The 25,113-nt window shown below is 34.7% G+C and overlaps 1 protein-coding gene across 1 annotated transcript in view; it reads right to left on the bottom strand.

Moving 5' to 3' along the window:
* The window catches only part of ADAMTS20 (ADAM metallopeptidase with thrombospondin type 1 motif 20), an 85,258-nt gene that overhangs the window by 47,537 nt on the left and 12,608 nt on the right, over window positions 1-25,113 (bottom strand). The window contains exons 4-12 of the mRNA XM_059847061.1: window positions 22,040-22,299; window positions 13,471-13,554; window positions 12,643-12,767; window positions 11,787-11,827; window positions 11,372-11,477; window positions 10,126-10,272; window positions 9,351-9,492; window positions 7,955-8,059; window positions 1,123-1,268 (exon numbers count right to left, since the gene is read on the bottom strand). Of these exons, the coding sequence (XP_059703044.1) occupies window positions 1,123-1,268; window positions 7,955-8,059; window positions 9,351-9,492; window positions 10,126-10,272; window positions 11,372-11,477; window positions 11,787-11,827; window positions 12,643-12,767; window positions 13,471-13,554; window positions 22,040-22,299 (1,156 nt within the window). The remainder of the gene's footprint in view (window positions 1-1,122; window positions 1,269-7,954; window positions 8,060-9,350; window positions 9,493-10,125; window positions 10,273-11,371; window positions 11,478-11,786; window positions 11,828-12,642; window positions 12,768-13,470; window positions 13,555-22,039; window positions 22,300-25,113) is intronic.

The following is a 25,113-nucleotide window of genomic DNA, read 5'->3' as shown; positions in this document are numbered from 1 at the left end:
TTACAGCTATAACTATTTACCCTGGGTAAAAGCATTACCCAGGGTAATAATTTTAATGCTTTTATCAATTTAGCTGAGATCACAAGCAGCACATCCCTCAGTAATTTGAAATTATTACTTTACAGAGTCACAAAGAAAGAAGACAATTAGGAGCTAGCACAGTGTTTTCTGTACTCCTAATATTGGTTTTATTTTGGGTATCAAAAGAATAAAAAAGGGAAATCGTGGAAAACACCCCATTTACTGTAAAGTCTAAAATACATTTTAACAGTTATAAACCCTGACACAAAATAATTCAGTATTTATATGTTCTTGGGGAAGAAAAAAAGAATAAATCAACTGCAAATTGATACTATCAATCACCACAGACTGAAAGAGACATTATCTAATGGTAACCTAGTCTACTGCCTCTTACTCATCAGAGAAAATAAAATAACCTGGGCCATTTGATTGAAGTGCATTTATCCTACTGATAACATGACTTCCTAGAAAAACCCTGAAACTACTCAGGCACAAGCTGTAGTTCTGCTTCTGGACAAGTTAAGGGTAAAGTTCTCCTTGACTTTTATTACAGAGAACAAAACCCACATGGAATTGTTCAGTCAATGTAATTTTCTAGTTATAAAGGGAAGTTTTAAATGCCTCTGTTATAACCACTGCTTCTTGTGGGTTGTTACTGGTGGTGATGTTCTGGAAAAGCCTTAAATCAAAGCAAATCAAGTGTTTCACTAAAGAGACTAGTAGAGAATACATGTATTTATTTTTGCAGTTCTTACTGCAAAGAAAGCATCTTATGTTTAAAGAAACCGCAACAGTTAGAGTAAACCTAGAGAAAAAGACCCTGCCAAACTAATTTTTTAGAAACATCTGCAAGAATGGATAGTATTGTTGAAAGACATGAGTAATCTAAACATCCTCTGCATATTAGAGTCTGTAAATTTATCTCTTTCCAAACATGGCTGAAACACGCATTTTTTATTGGTGCTTCAAACTGATTTGCACAGCCCACAATACCTCTATTTTATTTTGAGCCAAACCATAATTTTTTAATCTCTTCATTATGTAAATGCAAAACAAATTAAAGCATAATAAAAAATGTGAAACACAATTAAAAAAACATACTCTGGTCGATTGCACAGCCTGGTGGTGCTCTTGATTCCACCTCCACAAGTTCTTGAACACGAGCTATAAGGTCCCCATGGTCCCCATTCTCCATCTACAGGGCGCAGCTCCATTTCTCTGCTCACACAAATTCCATGGCGACAGTGCTGCACAGTTGACAAACAAAATAACATTTATAATTCAGGCAAAAGGTCTATTTTAGGCACAAAAAGAATAAAACTTAAGTGCTCACTACTCTTATCTTATCTGGATATTTTCTAAAATGTTCAATTTCCTTTAAGATAACTTACCCAGCAGTCATGTTTTTAAAAATGCTATCCAGAGTACTTTGATAGCTAGGAAATCTACTGGATATTGAATACTTCTCTGTCTTGTCACTTTATCCAAATATCTCTAAAAGATCTTGAATTCCTGATACATTTTCAAGCATAAAGTTCAAAAATTGGTTTACAAATGTCTTTTATGTACAAGATTCTTCAGTTTAATTTTGAATTCATACTGATACAAAAAGTAAAAATTTAAAAGAAACCACTGAGAAAATCAGGATGTTTTGAACATCTCAAAAGCTTTCTATCTAGTGGGATTGTTTGGGAAAAGCAGACAAGTATTTAAGACCTTGATTATGTAAAGTAAGATGATGCTATAGAGTCATACTTGAACTCAGAATTTCATACCTATAGCAGAAGGTGTAAAATATTTTAATTTATTAATATTTTATGCATTTTTAATTTACTGCTAATTTAACAAAGCTATTAATAATAAAATTGAATTAACAGTTAAATTAAAAAAACAATAGTAAAGAAATAATAATTCTTAGAGCAAGATACTACATTGCAATGCCTGTTAAGTTACTTTGGATCTTATTCTTGGTGAAGAACTACCTATTTCCACTAAAAAATTAGATAAAGGAGGAATTTTCATTTCATCTGCTGGAATTTACATTATTAAGAAGACAAAGACTGCAAGACTATTTTGTTGTGGTCATGTCAGTTATGAGACTTTACCACACCGTAATTGTACACTTTTATTGTTTATAGAAAGTAATTATTTTTTTTTCCCCAGAAGCATCAATCTCTTGCTTTTAAGTATTGACTATCCCTGTTCCTGACTGAAAATATGTTTCCAATTCAGTGATTATTCAAGAAGCACATGACTAAAAAGTCTAAATGAGAATCTTATGATAGGTGCATGTGTGACTTTTTCCAAAGAACCCACAGGAACTACCAGGACTAATCCTACTGATGACTTATGGCAGCTGGAATTCTAATTCACTTGTATCCTTTAGAAAATCCCAAGTAGTATGTTTGATCACAACACAGTGGAATAGTTTACATACTAAAATAGAATATTTTCAAGTCACTATAATTTCAGCATTACATATCCTGCTGACTTCTATGTGGGAAATGTGTCAATTTTGTCCTTGACTTCAAACACCTTCTGAGGCATCAAAGATTGCCCTCATCTGGAGACAAGACACTGGCCAGGACTGACTACATAGGGTCAGTCTTCATACATAATAAAGAGAATTCTTTATTTTAGATGCCTGTATGCAGACTCAGGATTAGATTGTCCATTAATTAGGTTTGTTGTCAGGAGCAATTCTGCTAGCTGTATTGACAGGGAATGGCTCATCCCATCTTTCCCTGCAGGAAATATAGTCACTAGAGCAGGTTATATCAACTCAATTGCTTTTTAATTCTGAAGCCTAGGTTTTGTCTCTCTGCAAGAAAAAAGAGCCTCAAATCACGTTAAACTTTAGAAGGATTTTGATAAATAAAGTCTCTGGCTCATAAAACAATTAAACAACCTCTGATACGCAAAAGATTAAATAATAAAACAAGTATTAAACCTCCTATTTATTACAATTATTTTAAATGTTACATAGAATTTATTAAGAGTTATTACAAATTTATTCCAGAAACGATCAAGACACAAACTTCTCTGAACATACAAAAATTGTGTGCAGTCTTTCTGAATATAGCTGACTGGCACAAAATTCAAATCTTCTTCAGTGGTTTTATCACTGCTTAAAATAACTCCTAGATAATTTTTTTCCTTATTACTATATACTTTTGTTATATTGATACTTATGTTCACATGCTATCAAACATTTTGTTTTCAAAATAGGAATCTGTCACAGAAACAGGCTCTCTTCTGCCTAAGTTCCTAATCAAAGTTTGTGATAAAATTGCCTGCCTGAATAATTCCTTGTCACACCAACTCTTGCATATAGGAGACATTTTTTTAAGCTCTGAATGCCTTCCCATAAGAATATGATCAATCCAGTTGATTCTCAAACCCAAAGCAAATGCAGAACAAAAGCTAAATCTTGGTATAGAACTGTGCAAATGATCCAGTCAATTCGCCAGATCATCACTTAAGGCTAAAACCAATGCTTTAACCTAAAACCAGAAAGCCACCATTATTTCACTGCATATGAATTCTCACTGGAGTGCTTACTGTTAGCTTGCATTATTTTTGTTCAAGATGGCCTTCAGGTACCTTTACATCCAAGCCTTCTAGTAGCTAATGTCAAATCACTAGCAATCAAAGGCACACTTTCTACATAGTCCATCCATAATGAGGAACATTAAGAACTTGCCTTTCCAAGAACTGTCCTTAGCATCTTAGGAAATAATTTTTTCCACTATAGGCTGAAGAGTCTAAATCCTCCTTCACAAAATGAATATTGCACTCTAATATAGACAGTGATCTAGCATTTAAGTTCTTTGTCCATCCAGAAAAACATTTACAATAACTTGAAGGGAGATTTCAAGAAAAGAGTTTTTAAATGAAATTTTATAGCCATGAGAGTACAATTTTGATCCATAAAAATGCAATGCATATGCTTACATCTGGGATTTTAATAGCTTATTCAACAAACTTGTCTCAGCCATTATTCGCCTGCATTCCTACAGAAGCAACATGATGAAGTCACAGTAGAAAATTCCAGCACCAGACATGTTCCAGATGTTCCTCTGTGTTCACTTGAATCATTGCTTCACTGAGAATAGTATGATACACAGAGCTTTCATAAACTTAAATATAATTGCTAACAATTTTTTCTACATTTTTTATGGCAAATATAGCATATGTGTCATGTAAAGTGGGTATGACACATAATTCCAAACATACCGACTGCAGCGAGTGGCGAGGCTGCTCTAGTCAAGGTCAACAGTTGGTTTTCTGTCAAAAAATCTAGAAATGCTTCCAATTTGGAATCAATAAACCTATGGGTACTCAAATTTGTTTTTATCAATAATTTTCTTATAATAAGCACTTGGAGTCTTTCCTATGGATTAACCCATGACTTGATGAATTGATTTTGAGAGCTTCCAATTTATCTCTAACTGAACTTTTTCTAAATTTCCAGGAAAGCAACCTTGAAAGAAATTACTAAAGCATTACTTGACAGGCTATGCTCAACTTTGACTGAATCAAGGAGAGTGGTAGATGCATGCAAAACAGGACTAGAGCTCCTCTGAAATCAAGCACTTCCCACACAGCTCACCAAGATGAGAAGAGCTACACAAAAGGAGCTGAACCAGAGCAGTTAGTAAAACCAGCATACAAGGCAGAAGAAATAGAGCTTGGAAAGATGTTGAACTGAAGGTGTCACCACAGAATCTCAGGTCTTTATCTCTGTGGTCTTTACCTCAGACAAGTCTACACTTACTAGTCAAATGACATTATCTACAAAGCATACTTTATTTCTCCCTTGAAACTTCTAATTTTCTGAAATTATAGCTCATACAAAAATATTTCACAGAAATCCCAGTTTACAGAAAAAATTTATGGTTTGGGCGCATACTTTGCTCTGTTCTTACAGTTCAAAAAATCTGCTGCTGCTTTCCAGATGGTGAACATATTCCCCTATACCCACCTCTGATAAAATCCATCTAATTTTTTTATACTTACTTTACATATATATATATATATATATACACATAAAATTATTTATTCTTTCACATTCAATATTTCATGTATTACATTGAAGAAGTAGTAATGAATGCTATGTCAAGCTATGCAACAATTCTTAATAGTAATCAATAAATTAATTGCACCATTCTCATTTGTACCTGTATCCCTATCTTTTAAGCCAAAAGGACTACGATGAAATCTTAATTTATTCGACTGCTATTCTGAAAATTTTTAGATGCTAGCTCAATACACATTACATATCTACAGTGAATAGAATTGATTAACGTGTCTCTAAAACACAAAGGCATGTGCTTTCCAGTCCAACTGTTACTTGTATCATGTGAATTCCTTCTTGCTGTTAAAGAGATTTTTCCAAACTTCAGTGAGAGTTTTTTTTCAATATTTAAGTAGCAAACTACCATTATGTAGAACACTGGGATATCCCCAGGACACTGAAAAGTTTGGGTCAGAATCATATAGCTACCTCCAACCTCTCCATTCCAATGCTCAAGGAATCAAGAGAATATGGGCGTATTTCTATATTCCTCAGGAATCCAGGAAGGATCAGAGGGCAACCTATTGGAGTGCCTCAAAAAAAACAGTAATAAACCACTCACACTTTATTGGGTATTATAGCTGTTATTTTCATAGTAATAAAGACTTTTTCTAAGAATGCCACTTGTGGAAGACAGGTGTTTTTAACAATTTTCCTTCTTTGGAGATGGGCTCTTTTGACTCAGATATGCTTCACTAAATCCAACTGTTAGAGCAGTCCATAGAGCAAGATCCATTAATGCAACACATGACATCTGAAATCTGAGCTTAAAAAGTTGATACTAAAATAAAAAATGCCTTGAATGGATCTTTTCTGTATCCATCACAGCAATAATGTCATAAATGCCAAAAATAAATCAATTTAGCTTGCTGGAAAATATTAATTACAATTAATAGTCACCATGTCTTATGCCCATTAACATGTCACTGCCCATTAACATCAGCAGCAACTTGCAGTCTGAGTTTGAGAAAAGCTGTCCCTTAGTCAGGAACAGATGACAATTTGTCAGATTAATTAACTGCTGTTCTTTCTTACATCTTTCAGAGGTAATGACTGTAATTAGCTCTTTACTTCCTAGAAAAAAATGCTTCCACTGTGCTAATTACATAAAGAAAGGTTTCTGTATTCTTATATAAAAGAAATCCTCTGATGTTGGCAAATTAGAGTCAATTTAACCAAAGATTACAAATGAAGTTTACATAAAAGATGAACTTCCTTTCTGATGAGCGACTGACTGAAAAATGGGTTAAACATTTTAACACCAACATCATGCATAGGCTACAATCAAGCAAAGCTTCCAGTACAGCCTTCAAGTAACATTCTCTAGTCTTGCAAAACAGAAAGAAGCCATTTGGGACAGTTTATCCACTACATTTGTTATCCATGAAGACTATTTTTAAATTCCTCATTAATATTGTCTTAGCAAACACAGAATCGTTTAAGTTTAAGAGTTATTGGGGAAAATTTAGAAAGAACTGAGTGAAATGCACCTGCCTATTATACAAAGAAATTAAATCAGAGTTTGTAAAATTTTCGAACATATACAAATATTTTAAAAAAATTAACATTGCTTCCACATTGCCCCCTGAAGCTCCCAAAGCACACTATTATATAAAAACAGCTCCACATAATAAACCACCCACACTTAAGATAATCACTGTCATACCTGACCATGTAAAATCTCAAAAATATTTATTCTCACAATACCCTGACGAGTAGGAAAACACTTCTTTTTGCTGGTGGTGAAGTGAGACATGAAGAAGACAAATACTAGACCAGTAAAGAACTTAAGCACCTTATTTTTGTCCACTTCCCAAGCTACATACAAATCCAAAACTAAGAGCTTCAAATCCTCACTGGAAACTGGATACAACTAGCCTCCACCATTGCTTCTGTTTCCATCGAGGCTCTGTAAGTGCCTTGACTATACCTACTAATTAGATACTCTTGACCCTTATGGACAGCACAAGAAAGGCTATATTGTCCAATTTTACAGATCAGGATCAGCATTCAAAGACTTGCAAATGAAGAAGCAGTGAGTGGCACCCTTATCACCCAAAAACTCCTTACCAAATAAACCAATGAGCAGAATATAGGAAACACAGTTTCCACTTCTTTTTTTTTTTAATCTGCCAAAGCACTCAATCTGTACTTCAAGCAGCCAGGTAGTCTTACACCTTGGGGTATAAATGAGAAGAGAGCTCCTGTTTCTAGCACTGAACAGACCCAAGTATCCTGAATGATGTTACAATAGGAAAGACAGAAAATGAGCACAAGTTATGCGTGCTTAAGGCACTTCCTGGAGCGGGTGAAGAGCCATTGACACAGGCTTTCATATTTTCTCTGAAACAGATGCAATGCAGATACAAATATCTGAGACCAGATTCTAATCCAAAGACTCCCTCTTTCAAAAAAAGCATACACCTGTACCTAAGTGACTCATACTTAATTTGTGCTGGCTCAATAAACAGCCTCTACAAGATGAACTGGGGGAAACACACTTTAAGGATGTCATATGTCAGATAATTCTACTTTGGACACTACCAATCAGGAAAAAAACAACATATGCATGAGCTGAACATTTCAAACAGAAGGAAAGATGTCAACTTTCTCCTGACTTCTTTCACCTATTTTTAACCAGTGTGGCATCTGTACACTTTCATAATTACTCTGAGCAGACAAACTGTGGGTTTTTATGTCACAAGATTACAAAACTTAGAGAAACTGCATGTAAAGTCAGGTAGACAATTTTCACACCATCCGTAGTCTATAGGCACAGTATTACCACACAGCAAGCACTGATCTTTCTTACCTACATCCAAAATTGAAAGAACTGAGAAACAAAACAAGGCTTACCATGCCTACACCACATGCTGTTCCATCAGCCAAAGGCATGTGCTGAGTACGACAACCCTTGTGAACACCTTCTGTGCTTGTGCACCATAAGCGTTTGCATTGTTTCTAAAAAGAAAACCAGATTACTTTTGTTGCACCTGCAATATCATTTTAGACATCAGTTGCGATTACTTTTATTTTCTCACACTGTGCAGGCTTAGTGTTTGCTATTGTACTACTATTTTTCACAGAACCAAAATAGAATTTGCTTAAGGCCAAGCAGGAATGTGGAATATCTGAAACTGAACACATCAGATCAAAAGGTAACTTCATTTTCTACTTCAGTAGAAAATTTTATTTAAAAATATGTAAAAGGTTACGGTTTATACTACACACCACATTTTCCATATAATTCCCCAGAAAAAGACTCTAAGTGAATTTAACAGGAATTAAATGTACTGTCTAGAAAATGAAGCAGAAAGACTCATTTTTAAATTGCTAAAACACTCTTAACAGACAAATAACCCTTATGGATTAAAAAATTTACAAAGCAGTCTTCAGTAACACCATCTTATTAGGTGTTTGAAGTCTCCTTCAACACCTAATTGTTTGAAGCCCCCTTTTCCTTTCCTTTAATATTCTCATAAATCCTGACTCCTTTTAACCAACATTTTACCTCACCAAAAAGCTTCACTTAATTCAGTCTGAATCTGAACTTAAATACTCTTCTTTAAACAGCTCCAACAAGACAGACAATACTTGTAGAGGAATTTTACAAATTGGTCCAAAATCTAACTCAACATGAAATCTTGTCAGCAGTGAATATGTTGTATTTGTGTTCATATTGCAATGGCCACATTAAGTTTTCAAAATACAACTTAAGTTTCAGTACTAATCTGGTCAATTTTTCTTACCACATCTCAGATTTGTATACCAAAATATACACTCTGTCAGGCATGAAAATATTTTTTGACTCTGACAAAGTAGAGGGAATCTACAATTTGGAACAAACATTAAGAAAAAATGTTTGAGATAGTTTAAGTCATAAGTTACTAAAAAGTATTAAAAGAAGCAGAGAAGCAAGACCTGCTAATGTAAGATATGATGAAAACATTTGCAGGAAGTGCTGAAATAAATCCCTTTAAGTTGTTGCAGGAAACTTTAGTATATGCAACTTTAGATATTTTTAAAGAATTCTCACATTCACAGATATGTCAATCAAAATGAATGCAACCTACTTTCTATTGCTATAGATTTCTCACATGTGCAAAATTGCAATGCTGTTTACTGAACTCTTCCACTTCAAAACAATATAACCTGAAATTTTACTTATTTCAGGATAAAATCATTCCAAAACCAGCAATTTCAGTAATGTTTTAGTCCAGATTAAGCATGACTTTGTCTGGTTTTCACTCACCAGGTAAGGGCATACTTGTGACCCAATACCAAATGTAAGCTCACACTGCTTGTTGACATCATACACTGACCCAGGCAGCTGAGAGGAGAGATGGTATGTTCCTTCACTAGGTTTGTCTAGGAGGCATTCACCATAACCAGTACTGTTGTAAAACAGGAACAAAATGTGAATAAATCACTCAGCTCATTTGGGAACCTTCTCACTGTTCACACAACACTTACACATGCCTATCTCAGTGGAGTTATGGGTTTACATGCCTACTTGCCTTTATTTGAATTAATGAATAACAAAACATACCTGGTCACCTTTCTTTTTTTTTTTTTTTTTTGTATTTTGAATTTAGATCCACCAAACAAAATTAGGAGTGTTTTTTTCTCATTTTTTAAAAAAGGAAAAAAATGTGCTACCTAAATTATACCCATCACTAATTTTTAACATAAAACTTAAGAAAATAAAGGGTGCCTATTCTAACCTACTAAAATAATCCTAATTTTCAATAAAAAATACCACTACATAAAAAAAAATCTTCTAAGCTTTAAATGTTCAATGCAACTTTAATGAAGTCATAATTCACCAAAAAAGTTAAATACATCTATTTTTCTGGAGGACTGAGGCCCTGCAAATCAGCAGCTAAACCAAAGAACAATCCAAAACCAATATTTAAGCAATACCTTTAAAATACTTCTCAGATATAAATGTAATTGGTAAGGGGAAAAAAAACCAAAAAAAACCAAAAAAACCCCACTCCAAACCATAGCATTATATTGATACTTACTCAAGAAATTCAGTGATGTATTTTTGACTGCATTTTGACCAGGTCCATGGACTTGTATGATAATTTAAAGTTGGAGCCATCACATGATATTGATGTTTAATTCCAGCTTCTTTACATTTAAAACTATCATCATGAGGCACATTAAACCTAAAAAGCAAAACAGATAAACTCCAAAACAAATTCAACAATAATTAACTGAAACTCTCTTTGCTGTAGCACCAAATGCTTGAGTTTTGAGTTTGAAAATGCCTTAAAATTTCATGGGACTCAATACATCTATCTGACCTTTTGGCAATAGGTATCTTTAAAATGCCTGACATCATTATCCCCTTATCCAAATGCTCCTAGTTGTACAGTGGTGGATACAGGAAGAATTTCACAAATAACCTATTTTTTAGCTTACCAGAAAAATTCCAGTGTTTTAGGAGTGTGCCACTTTAAAGGAACAACCCATCTCCTCAACTGAATATACAGGCCATGGCTGGTCTGTTCACAACATGCAACCCCAACACTCACATCATAACTCTTACTATTCAGAAACAAAAACTGCAGAGCACATCAATACAATACTCAATGCAACTAACACATCATCTTATGTTACTATCTCAGTTCAAGTACCAAGACAAACAGCATGTGTCTAAGTGGACTTGCAGGCACAAGAAAATGAACAAGCTAGCTACTGAGCTCTGTAACGTCGTCGTTACCTACACTGCGGCATGCTCATGAAGCTAGAGTATAGCACCTTTCTGCCATCACTGATGAGGCATGCTTCATAAAATAAAATGCTGTCATCTCCTCTTATTTTTCAGTGTAAAGTATTTCTCTTTGTGTTACTCTACTGTACTCTGAAAGGATCAAACACAAGGAAGAATATTTCTGTGTTATATTAACAATTGTCTTTTCTTAAAGGTAAATTCCTAACAGGGCTAGAATAAACTAAGAGTTAACAGGACTATGTTGCACTACCTAGGGTATGTCCCAGTGTCCCAACCAGTTCATATGACAAAAGGACAGAATTCATCTCTTTGGACAGTTTTTCCTAAAATTCAGGATAGCAACCAAGTTATAAAACTCACAATTTCTTAACCAGGCCCACTGCAAGGGGCAAAAATAGTGACTCTTCTAAAAGTCCATATCAGACTGCACCCTTTTAGAAATGCAAAGCCCACTGCTGAAAATTGGTAACATTTAAAAGGAAATTTAAAACAACAAAAAAAAAATTACCTGCCAAGAAATAGGTACTTACACATGTCCAAGCTCATGTGCAATAGTAAAAGCAGCACTCAACCCATTTTCTTCACTTACAGAACAACTGCGTAGTGGGTCGCACATTGTACCTAGCTCTGCTAAACCTGCAAAATTGAATCCTTATATAAAAGCTTAAGGGAATGAATTTTCACATATTGCTATGCATTACAGTGAATGCTATGGCACTCAAGCCAAAAATTGTGCCTCAAGTACGCAGCAAATTTCCACAAAACAAACAACCACCTGGCACCAAGTACATGCCAGGAGAGAACAGCAACAAGAAATGGGAAACCATCATTTTTGTCTGAGTGGCTTAAATTTTGTATCTATTTTCTGACTTATTGCTAACATAATATTCACACTGATATTCTCATATATATAAAATCACACTGATGAAAAAGAGAGTAACTCACCAAGAGTATCACACTTCTCTCTAGCTCTGCAGATATCTTCCCTTGAAAGAAAATATTTATTTCAAATCATTACAGTATATAAAAGAATATTTGAAAAGTATTTCACGATTGCTATACTAGTTACAGCAATTGCAAATCTGATTCTCAATTTTTAATGTTACAGGCCATTCAAACCATTCGCATTCTAGTGAAAGAAGTAATTTAAATTCACCAGACTAAGCCCACAGTACTGCTTTTTATCTAGCATGCAAAGAATGAAAATTTATTACATTCTTTCTCTAGAATGAAGAAGCTAGATAAGTATGAAAAGATGCTGAAAAACATGTGAATTGCAGTATACTTGGAACTTTACTTAGGGAAAAATTAGTGAAAAAGAAGAGTGAAAAAGAGACTATTCCAATGAATGAACACCAAAACCCTCAGTGAGGTGACTGGTGTACAGGCAGAAAACATGCTAATATTTACATGCTTTCCATTTTAAGCTTTTCATAGTTCTGATTACATCAGAGCTATGAGGAGCTGTCTGTCACTGCATCCTTCAGCTGACTCTTACAACACTCCTCCCCTATCATATGTATGTATCAAAGCTAGAGATTTAATTCCCTTGCAACACTTTCAGGTCTAATCAATTTCTATCATCTTTAAAGGAAGGATCATCAGATGCTTATCTATCAATATAGCAATGTCAGAGTAATTGCTCACATATTGAGAATCAGAGTTTTGGAAGGGCAAAATAGTGTTATTCACTTATCTACGAACAATGTCAGTGGAATGATTAAAAGATTATATCATAAAAACAAAACTGAAGCATTTGTCTCACCTAGCTGGGTAATGGTGGCTATTTTAGATACTGTACCTAGTGATGAGAACAGCAGTATCATGATGAGAAGGGTGAGTATCATCCAAAGTGTTTTGTGCTTGCTGCCATAAGCAAAAATTACGCAGAGTGGTAGCTGCATTAAAAGTGATAGCTGGTCCTTCCTAAGCAAGAAATGGCCAAAAACATCAAATAAGGGTTTTAATATTCATGCACTTGCACTTAACTGCATTGTCATTTGTGCTGCTAATCTACAAAGTAATGACTTGTGCATGGAAAGAAAGTCAGCAGGACTCCACACAGGAATTCCCTCAGCACATTTGTTTGAAGGGTCAGATCTGAATTCAGCTACAAGTCATCAGTTATAAGAACCCATTATTCTAGACAATGTGAGCATTTACAATGTGTTAAATATTAGAAAAATATAATGACAAGACATTTATGATAAATAAATATGAAATCCATGTATTTGAAAAGCAAGTACTTCTGACAATCTTAAAATATTACAGCTGCTAGGGCTGAAAGCCTTCCATTGAAATGCTCTATAAAAACTGCTATTTTCCTGCCATGTTTATATGAGCATAACCACACTTCAGGTAGTTCTGCCATAAGCTGTCATATAGTATCTGATTTATGTCAGTATAGGTCAAATAGACTTACTAATACAGACAGGAAAATAGAGGCATTAAATACAGGCCTTGAAGTTAATCTTGCATTTGATATATTCTTTCCTATTTTAAAACAAAATTATGCAGTTTAAAAAAATATTTTATATTTAAACTAAAACACCAACTTTGTAATTACAATGTAAGTTCATGGGTTTTTTCTTATATAAGAATGAAATATTTAAATATTTCTTTTTCTTACCTGTTCATTGTGAATTACAATTAATTTAACAATAACTATATTTATAAGATTTCCAATAGTTGAATCTTTATAGATTGCTGCAACCTAAAGAGAAAAAAAGAAGATTAGAGTATAAAACTCACCTGGTAAACTATCTCTTTTAATGAAACAAACAAATGACCAAAGCAAACCAAGCCACTACACAACAGGTATCTCATGCATCCAACTGTACCTTCTATCCAAGGATATGGTGACAAAAAAATAGAGTTTCTCAGTTTTTAATACAAATAGCTTCAATTCTATATTCATTTCCAAACAGACAGACAACATGTTGAAATACTAATGTAAAACTGCATAAGTACACTTATACAGTTTATTGATAAAATATCAAAGAAAGGAAAAAAGTACTGTTACTGTGACTGTAAGGCATAAGCTATTTTATATGGATGATTTGCAGAATCAATACCTGAAATATTAGAGAGTCTTAAAAAGCAACTTTGAACAAGTAAGTTTTTATCTTGCTCTTAATGGAAGCTAGACTGAGTTGTAAAATTGTATTGAAAATACACATGACATATACAAAGATATCCTTCCACATTCATAAAATTTGTATTTATATACCCAACAGGCATTTTTATACATACTCTTGCAGACAGATAGTAAAAACCATGAGTCAGTTCCATACACCAAAGTGAACTACTTTGAAAGTTATTTTTCATAAAAAGAGTATAAAAAATTTATGCACTCCAAGTAACAGCTTCAGATATCTCATCCATGTGAATTCTGGCTTAAAGCAGTAGTTGAATGAGAGCCTTATGTAAACAAGAGTTGCCACCAAACATAGAAGTACTGCCTTCCCTCCCTTCAAGCTTGTGCTAAGGCTGCAAGGCTACAAGAGTGATCAAGGAACTGATCCAACTGCAAATTTTTGGGTTTCTTTTAATCACGTTATACTGGTCAATATGCTCTCATTTCTTATGCGGTCTCCAATACAAGTGCTGACGAGGGAAAGGGAAAGAAGAACAGACTTCTTTCAGAAGTCTTTTGAGCCACTTGAACTGGCTCAAATTGCTTGTGAAACCACAGCTTTGCTGTGTATAAATTCTATTTACCTGAGGTCAAGTAATACTGCTAAAACTTAGAACTGAAAGAGCACTGGCTCCCAACTCGTGCCCCACCTTTCTCTGAACTGGAGAGAACACATTATGCAGCACTGTCCTTCATTCCTTTATTGACAAACAAGCTGGAAGTAGAGGATTCAATAAGAGTAGGGGAGGAGACAGAGAACTTTGGAGAACACATGTGGAGAACACATTTCAGAGAAGTACAGCTATTGTTTCCTTCTTTCCATACAGACTCCTTCTTGGTTACTAACCAGCAAGTATCCAATTATTCTTAGGTGGGAATAAGGAACATCTCTCAAACACTCACTAAAGTGCTGAATCCAATGGGCATGGACAAACTCAGAAGCCTTTACAAAAGGTATCTGAAATGGTCAAGCACAATTTAGGCAGAACTTGAGTGGAATAAACTATAATTTTTCTAATATCAAAATTACCACAATCAAGCTCATAATATGTTCTTATACTTTGAGATCCACTTTGATAAACTTAGAAAGGATATTTCTGGATATTTATCCTCCCCGCAGTCAAAGTATGTTCCTGTAGGAACTGCTGTTTTACAGTAACACAATTATCACATCCATCTCAACTCATGTTACTAACAGGGAGCAAATTCCATCAATGGTCAATTGAGAAGGAGAAGGGATGAAGTGTTCTGTAGACATGACTATCTAGAGACATGTATTTAAACACATATTTTCATACACGACATGAAGAGCAGCTATTTAATTTCTTCATCCCTTTACTATGGAAGGAGAAAATATGTTTAATTTTGAGATGTATGAGGCTAAGGCAGATTAATTCCAGCCCAGCTCTTTCAAGTTTTATTTCTCTTCAGCAAAGAAGAAATAGAATATGGGTTCATATGGCATTCCAAAATCATGTCAGAGAGGAATCTGAAATGAGATCTGTGAGGATCTTTGGCTTATTCCAAGAATTGGAAGACACTTGTTTCAAGGATTGATTCTAATACCATTTAAGCTGATATAAGAGGCACTTACGACTGAGAATTTGTTACAGCATAAACCTATACAAGAAGATTACATGTGTAGAGCATTAACACAGACTTCTTTCACTGGACCTGGTTGTTGCACTTTGCCTTGTAGACCTTCATGGATTCACATAGGCCCACTCCTCAAGCCTCTCAAGGTCACTCTGGAAGGCATCCCTTCCCTCAAGCAACTCAACTGAATCACTGAACTTTCAGGTGTCACCTGAAAACTTGCTGAGGGTGCACACAATTACACTGTCAGTGTCATTGATGAAGATATTAAAAAGTGTTGGTTCCAATATGGACCCTTGAGGGACACACTCATTACTGGTTTCTGTTAGGACATTGAGCCATTGATGATACCCCTTTGGACTGGCCATCCAGTCAATTCCTTATCCATCTAACAGTGCACGCATCAAATCCGTATCTTTCCAATCTACTGGCCAGATTGCAGTGGGGGGCTGTATCAAAGGCTTTACAGATGACCAGACAGAATTCTTCCCTTGCCCCTGGTGCAGTTACTCCATCACAGAATGCAACCAGATTAGTCAGAAATATATCTTTAATAACTTGTAAATCAGTCTAGTTAGTGTCTGGTTTTGGAGCAGAAAGCTCTGAAACTCAGTAACCAGATGCATTTCACTGGCTGCCAAGTAAAGAACATGCAGGTCATTTGAGGTAGTTACAGAATCAAAAAAAAAAAACCCAATACATAACCTGTCCAGTACTCTAAGGCTACATATATCAGGTAGAATAGGCAAAGGGATTGAGAACTGAATGGGAGAGTTAACTAGGTTCAGCTAACACCAAATAATGCCTGAATGCCTAAACTGTGACTTTAAACCTTCAGTGCAAAATTAGCTTAAAGTTTCCCAAATGCCTCCTCTGCTATAGTAGAGATAATTTCTGCTCCTGGGTGATTAGGATGATCCAAGCAAGGAGTTAAGGCTGGAGCCTTCTTGTAACTAAAACTTAGCAGTTCTTGTTCATGGTTGTAGTAGTACTTATAGTGTAGCTGATGGATGTTCCCTCATATACATTAATAGTTCCTTGAAAAAAATCTTTTACTGCTGTGCAAGTGCTTTCTGTCAAGGTTATCCTGCTGACAAAATCTGGAAACATAGAGGAGGCAAAGAAACCAACACAAAACACAGAGACAAGAGTCCTCCTTCCTGCCTGTTGACCCAATGTCCATTTAAAATATTTGAGCAAGAGTGTATCTTCAAAACACAAAACTAGTTGCTCATACCTCAGAGGAGATGCATTTGACTGAGTAAGCATATGAGAGAAAAACATTGCATGCCTGAAGAGAATCTGTTGCAGGACTTTCAACACTCTATCTATGCACCATCTGAATTATGTACTGGTTATCTCTCTGCAGAATAGCTGAGGACTGAAATAATGTCATGTAGTTGCCAGAGGTCTGAAGTTCCTGCCAAAATCTGAACCATACCTGTTTCCATTATGAGAGAAAGTAAGTTCATGCTAAATGTAAAATAACACTGCTCTCATTAATCCTATGTTTGAGTCAAACTATGGATCCTTTGCCTCATGAGCATGACCTCCAAACATTTAGTTATTACCACTGCTTTCAAAAGATCAAGAGCAAGACTGTATGCTGATAACAAGATGCTCTTACCAGCAAAATTCAGTATATATTCTCAGCATGGTTGAACACACGTGAAGAGAATAATCCTGAAAACTGATAACCACAAATCAAACTTGAAGATTTACCTAAGGAACCAGGCAGACTAAAATAATCCACTGAGACTTGAACTGATATAATGGCGCAGGAAACTATCAAAGATCCGGTATATAAGATTCTTATTTTTAGTGAAAAAAAAATTAGGAGGTCAATACTCCCTACTCCTGAGGATACCCCTCTCAGTTGTCTGTTATTGGAAGCATTCATGAAAAAGGATGATGAAATGGGATAGGAATTTAATAGCATACACCATTTCTTTACAATTTCCAGATCCACTTGGTTTACAGTGATCTAAATACAGGCTTCAGAGAAGTAGGAGGTAACAGCCAAGATAAAGTGAAATTAGTTTCAAAAGATTTTTCAAACTCTTAAAACCAGCCTCCACACCAGAACACAACAACAAAGAATGGGAAAAAATACAATGAAACTAGTTACACTTTAGTGGAAGGATCACAGCTTTTATTTTCATGGAAATATGAAAGATTAAGTCAGACAGATGTGGCTGCCAGTTTACTGGAAGCAACTGGGTCACAAAGTTTAGTTTCTCTTGACAAGCCTGTTGCAACTGTCCATGAAAGTGTGACTGAATAGAGGCAAAAAGCCCTATTTAGAAAAGGTGCTGATAAACAAGCAAGTACACCTAGAGGCTGGAAGGTAAGTAAATGATACATCCAAATCCAATTGGATATATCTTGTTTAGCTCTTTTTTCCTTCCTTCCTTTTCCCTCCCCCCTAAACATTGTATCACAAGATCTCTTTTTCTTTCCTCTTGTCTGATACACACAAGCATGGTACCAAGAAAATACAAACAATCATACATTCATATCCCCTGAAAGAAACACAGTTCACAGTTTCACTTCATAGCTTGTACGTCTTCTGCAGGCTCCAGAATCTTCTATGCATCACTGCAGTGCTGAAAGCATGTAAGATTACCAGGATCTGGGAGATTTCTCCTTCACCTTTTCCAGTGTCATACTGATTCTATCATATACTTCATAAGACCCAAAAATTGTCTTAAAAATGGACAAAGTTTTTGTCTTAATGAAAATCAAAAGCACTAGCTTTTAACACCATATAATAATAGTAGTGTTTTATCACGATACAGCACCCCTTTATGGTTTCACAGTCTCACTGCAAGTTAAATAATATAAATTGATGTTGTCCCAATCCTATCCTTGAATGCATGGCTCTCCCCTCCCATGCTCTGACTTTAGCACTTGCATGACTAGGCAGTCAGCCAAGTACACAATCTGAGCCGGCCATCACAGCCCTACCACAGGTGGTTTTATATGTCATGACTTCTTTTCAAAAAGGCAAGATTACAAAGTTTTTGCTGCAAGCAGACTAAGAACAGACCTAGTATATTTTTTTACTACCAAACAAACCATATAAGCAGTACAGTACTTAAAAGTATGTCAATAATCAGGTTACTGATTCAGAAAATGAGGACAGTACCTCAAAATGTTTCATGGAACCAAATTTCACGTGATTTTGAATTTTACTGTAACCTCCAGTGTTTTAATGAATTATTTCAGTTGCTAAGATCAAGCCTTCATGTTTGGGGCTCTTTCAGAACATAGTCTAAGATTAGGTTCTCCAGTTACTAAATCTATTAAGGCAGTGCCTACTGCCTGCTCTGCTGATACAATACTTGGAGGAACAAGAAGAAACTATGCAAGTTAAGCAATTACAGTATTCTTATTGTTTTAGTTATTGTCTCACAATAAATAATGCCACTCTTTGTGTTGAAATAAAGTTTTTCATAAAATCCTATGGCAAAGGTTGTCCTTCTATCTTGAAGAACATATTTCAATCAGAATGAGTAAGTATTTCCAAGATATAATGTAAGTAATGTGAATACTCATATTGCCACCATTTATGCAGTTTTAAAGAAATGAGATTACTTGCATGCTGAGAGCTAAGCCTTTTCAGGTTCAATTGGATGAGTGACAAGACACTTAAAACCCTAAAAATATTTAGCAGTATATTTCAGTTCTCATTTTCCACTCATAAAACAGCAGCAAGTTTACTTTGGTGGCTTTGTTGATGCTAAAAAAAAGCCCCAAAGAAAATAAATGAAAAATGGGCGTGGATTTCAAAGGTTCTTCTGGGAGCTAGATGTCTAAGTTTCATTAAATTTAATGTGATTTATATGCTTAAAGTTTTTAGGTTTCTTTAAAATCCAAGCCAGAACCAAATAACCTTAAAAGTTTCAGCATTATTACAAGAATAAAGTATAATGTTTGCTTCAATTAAAATGCCAGCAACCTGACAATTTCCCATAACAGAAGTTGCTTGACCAGACACAAGTACCAGTAAAATTTAATAACCAAAGCTATCTGTATAATGGCAGAAAGGATAAAATTTAAAAGTTTAATTTCTTTCCTTTATAGGCTATCAAATAAGACTAAAAATGGTTCAATTTCAAACACTAAGAGGCTGTGGGTCAAGAAATGACCCCCTAGCATACTGATAAATTCTAATGCAGATTATATAGCAAAGAATGGTAGCCATTTGTTTTCCTATCTTTCATTTTTTTTTTTTTTACTAGTTTACAGAAAAATAACTGTTATGGATAAGAAGTTACAGAAGGCTGTATATTCATTCACATTATGTTTGACAAATATCTATGTCAGGAGAGGGTTGGATTAGATGACTTCCACTTGTTCTGTGATTCCAAGCCATTGCTGAAATGCTTCAAGGAGAAGGGATACGAGTTGGGATAGGTATTCTGTGGGGAAAAAGGAGGTGGGGCAAGGGAGAGTGCATGGAATTAAATGAACTGTAAAGAAAATCTTTAAAAAATAAGATCTGAATTTATACTTTTTATATCTGCATTTATAAAAGCTCAACATTACTAGAAAGAACATCTTAAGAAATTTTTGTTTCAAGATTACTTCAAACAAAATTCTTCTGCCTATATATATATGTATGTGGAATAGAGATGCCAACAGATGCAAGTAATAGATCTTACCACCTACAGTGGTATTCAGAGATATTAAACTCACATTAAAGATGTAGTGGCCTATTGAAGGCTATTACCCCAAAGCCAGCAATAAGTGAAAAATCCTAGTTTTACAGTACAAATAGGAAAGAACAAGAAAGAAATGACAAGTTTTTTAGAAAAGAACTGGTATTCTTTCACTCATACAGTATATGTTAAATACTAGATCTTAAAAACAGTTCATATATAGGTTATCTTTAATAGCAATTATACAATGCTTATATTATTCACCTAAAAGTCCAATTGTGTAGAACAAATATGGCACTGTAAGGAATAGTACTTCAATGTACAACATCTACAGACGCAGGAATAATGGTTTCTTCTTAAAAAAACATCAGGAATTACCTATAATCACAACAAGACCTCATGAAAAAGATATAATAAATGTTTCATTTCATCCTATTGTAAAGTTCTCTAAAAAACAGCTTCTATTTTAAAGTAACGTCTTTACCACTTCACTTTGTTTCTTAGTAAACCTCTTTAATAAAGGAAGTAGCTATAAAAAAAATTGCATCTTAGGGATTAATTGTTTCAAAAGGAATCCCAAACTGAGTCTGTACTGTAAGACACAAAAGAACTTTCAGTAAGGATTTTTTTTGGTAATACATGAACTTTCACACCTTCACACCACCAAAAGTAGAAAAATTCAGAAGACTAACAATAACATATGCTAATCTCCCTTAAAACATTATTTTTTTAAATAAACTAATTAAAAGAAACTCCATGTTCTAAATTTACACGCCTACATCATCTGTGTAATAGATGGCAGCACCTCTACTGCCATCAGCTGGAGATGTGGATATTAGAGTGAGCAGAGTTCAGCTCAGCTGTCTAAATGCCTATTACTCAGCGCCCCTTCACTCACTACAGGTTATCCAAATTTCACAAATGGCAGATGCAACACATGTTTCTCAGGAGACTAGAAGAGCTTGCTGAAGCAGCAGCTGAGGCCACATCAGATGTCCTACAACATCCTAAATGGCATGGCACTTTTATGAAGCAAATTAATTAATCATGGAAAAACTAGAGTGCTATTCTGTTCATCCAAAAGTAGGTATCTATAGCTGGTCAAGTTAATAGCCATCTAAAAAGCAGATGTCTTTGTAGATACTTATGTGATAAGTGCTTTAATTTGGTAGCCCCCAAGCTAGGTGCAGTTTCGTATAAATGAAGCTCTTTGAATAGATGTAAGGACAGAAATGTAGGAATAATTACAAAGCAGAATATGTTAGCATGCCTTTTCCTAATAGGTGGTTCAACTGATGTCACAGCAAGATTTTTGATTTTAGAGCTTACTGTACCATATTCTGAATCAATACAAGTAGTGACTTTTGGTTCAAGAAAGAATTTGCTGCACAAAAATCACAAATAAATGATAGCAACTCGAAGTCTGACCCATATTAATATGAAGTTTCTTGAAAATTTGAAAAACTAGGACTACTAAAACCAAGCTTTTTTTTTTTTTTACACTGCCATTTAACATCCGTCTGCTGTAATTAATTTGTATTTTTCACTCCCTGAAGTTTAAGAATTCTTCTAAAGCAATAGAAAATCAGGAAATGTGTCCCATAATTTCACCTTCACACACTACACTGCATTAGACTGAAAAGATCCATAATCTTAAATTTTGACCCATCTTTTATATTTATGTTTATGTAAACTCATTTTATTTTACAGAATTTGATCAAACCAGAAGACAGGAAAGTTGCAGAAAAGAAAACAACAGAACAGAAATAATTAAAATTCCTAATACTTAAGAACTTACTTACTATTGACATCAATGTTAATACATAGTGCTGTAAATTCTGCCCATGGTGATGAACCATTTTGGTGTCAGCGGTGACCATCACTTCCACATATCTTGGATAGGAAAGGAAACGTTTCTTCCTGGAATGCAGATTGCCACCATCCTCTATGGAGAGGTTATTTAAAGCATACTCTAAATGGAGAGACTTCTGTAAAACACTGCTCTTTTCATCTAAACTGCTGAAGGTTGGATGTAATAAAGTGCTCTTCTTCAACTCATTCTCTGTAAAATAAAAAAAAAAATATTTACTCTTGAATGCAGTTGCTAAATATTAAAAAGGCAAAAGGCTGTCCAAAATAGAAAAACTTATATTTATGATCTTATTTCCAAGAGAAACCATTGAAGAATTAAAAAAAAAAAAAGAAAAAAAAAGAAACATGAGATGTCTTATACATTTTTATATAGTTCTACAATAAATGGAGTATTTGTTCCAAATTATTTAAGAGACAGCAATACTACACAGTTCCTAGAATGCAGTATAATCCAAACAGGAAGGCTGGAAGGAGATAAGCACTACAGCTTACTCAGTACAACAAAGGACAGAAGTTAGTTAAACAAAACTCTTTTTTACACCCAAACTTTTGGCACCAGCAGAACAAATAAAAACAAACTACTTTCAACTCCTGCATTCAAGTCCATGCTGACTTTTAAATTTACATAACATTATATTTAAATAAATATGGAGTTTAACTTCATAACCAAGTACACATCAAAGCCTTAAGTGACCTCTTTGACAGTTTTGTAAATATTCATTATGTATAATCAGGCTCCAAAAGAAATACAGAATCTACTCAAATATCTCCACTCTAAGTACTGTAATACTTCCAATTATACTGTATAGTCCAGCCACCAAAGGCTTCTGTTGCCTGATACAGAAATACAATGCCTTTACCAGAGTCATCTTAGCTCACATAAAAAATACTCAATGGAGAAGGGTATCTGAACTCTCACTACCCTCTAGAACTTCAGCTGCTAACTGGGCACTCCAGCCCCTGCAGAAGAAACCTCCACTGTCTTTCTGGAAACTCAAATTCTCTCTTAAAAAACAGTGCCCAAAGGATATATCTCCTAATCATTTTATTGTAACGACTTAGTGACTACAGCACTGACCCAAGAATTCACACTTCTGTCACACTCAACTTGAGAGGATTTAAATCTACACATTCCATTATTCAAGGGAACAGCCCTCATGAGTAAACTTTAAGCTATTTTTGAGAAATCCATAGTCTGTCTTCCTTAAAGTAAGGGTACAATATGGCAAGAAAGAAAAACAGTAGAGACAACAGCAAGCACTGTACTGAGTAATTGTTTAAAAATCAATCACAAAATAAAGCTATACTAATTGTGAAACCATTAGCACTAACAATAACAAGGGGAGAAACCAGGGACTGGCTCTGAAAAGGAACAAGTTCAAGAGTATCCACATATACTCTTAGGTGTTTAGACTGACTGAGTTGGAAGCACTGAAGAGAATTGGCTGAAGCAATTTCATATACACAATTTTTACTAGGTCACAGAAAGTGTCTGAGATTCCAGAGTACTGGCAAATTGGGAATTAATACTTATATTTAAAGGGAGAGTTTAAAGATCATATAAATTTACAGACCAAACAAATCAAGAACAAATCAAATTAATTTTGTTTACAAACAAAAGAAATCAAGTGGATAAGTAATAGCTATGAAACTTATCCAAAACATATTCTGGCAAACTCTGATGAGCTTCCTTGTCTAAAAGAAACAGAACTTATGGACTGAGGAGATGCAGTAAATATCCTATCCTGACCTGAGTAAGGCATGTATCAGGGTTACAAAAATTTCTTCATTGGCAAACTAGTTTTAGAAGAAAACAGTACAAAGTGGAGAAAAGATTTGGTAGACAATTTTAGAATTATCATAGCCCAATTTCAAACTAAAAATATGAATTGACTGGTATGTTCCTCTATATCCCCTGTCAAGGTTCCCTTACTAGAGAAAGAGAAACTTTCATGAGTCCAAGAAGTGATATAAGTTGTTCATCTGTGAAGAAAAGATCCGAATAACCAAGCAAGACTAGCATTAAAGGAGACACATCATTCTTTAGAAGAACAGAAACATAAAACCACAAAGCTTTTCTTCATAAACATTTCTGCAACTTCACTGCCCCCAAAAATGACAGTAAGCTCTAGCTCACAATCTTTTGTAATTGTTCCAAAAAATGAAAAGGGAGAAAATTACCATGTTCTTAATGCTTGAAGCCTTTTTGTCACACTAACTTGTTTAGATTAAAGAAAAAAAAAACACAAAACAAACTGAAAGACCTCTAATTAGGTTCAGTACATATTATTTATAATTTAAGTAAAAAAGGGCATAGGAATAAGAACATTTGCTTGAAATGATGGTTATTTTCTGGCCTTAGTATCTACGGGAAAGCCGAATTCTTAAAATAATGTTTTCAACTAGAAAATATGTTAAAAAAAATTCCAAAATTATTTACACTAATCGCCCAAGCTTTTTTTTTTTTTAATCTTCATGTTTTTAACCACCTACATAGATATTCCTCAAGATGAGTTCCAGTGAAAGTTCTCTGTTCAGCCCAGGAGCTGATCAGGGAGCTGATCTTCCCTGCTGGCTCAGCTTTCAGCACATAGGGATGGCATTCCCCTGCACCTGCAAAATTTCTTTCTTAAATTATGTCCAGTCTTCCTGTTCCCCTTTTTTATTAAGGACTGTTTCCTTCCCAAGGAAACAGTCAAGGGACTGTTTGAACCAGTGACCTGAACAGGCCAAAGTTCACCCTCTGAAAGTCCAAGGCAGAGGTTCTGTTGACCCCCTTCCTTTGACCTTAAATAATACTAAATATTATGAATATGTAGCGTAAATAAATTATTAAAATACCCACAAGGACAAAAATTTACAATAATGGGTAAGATTAGATTATAATAAATTAATGAGTAATATTAGATACTTCCATTATTAAGGAAAAGAGATGTCATGTATTATCTGCTAGAATTGCAGTAAGTTCATTATCTTTTATTATCTGCTAAAATTGCAGTTAGTT

The sequence above is a fragment of the Haemorhous mexicanus genome, chromosome 5 (assembly GCF_027477595.1).
Source record: "Haemorhous mexicanus isolate bHaeMex1 chromosome 5, bHaeMex1.pri, whole genome shotgun sequence".
Classification (NCBI taxonomy): Eukaryota; Metazoa; Chordata; class Aves; order Passeriformes; family Fringillidae; genus Haemorhous; species Haemorhous mexicanus.
This window is presented reverse-complemented; position numbering and strand designations above follow the sequence as displayed.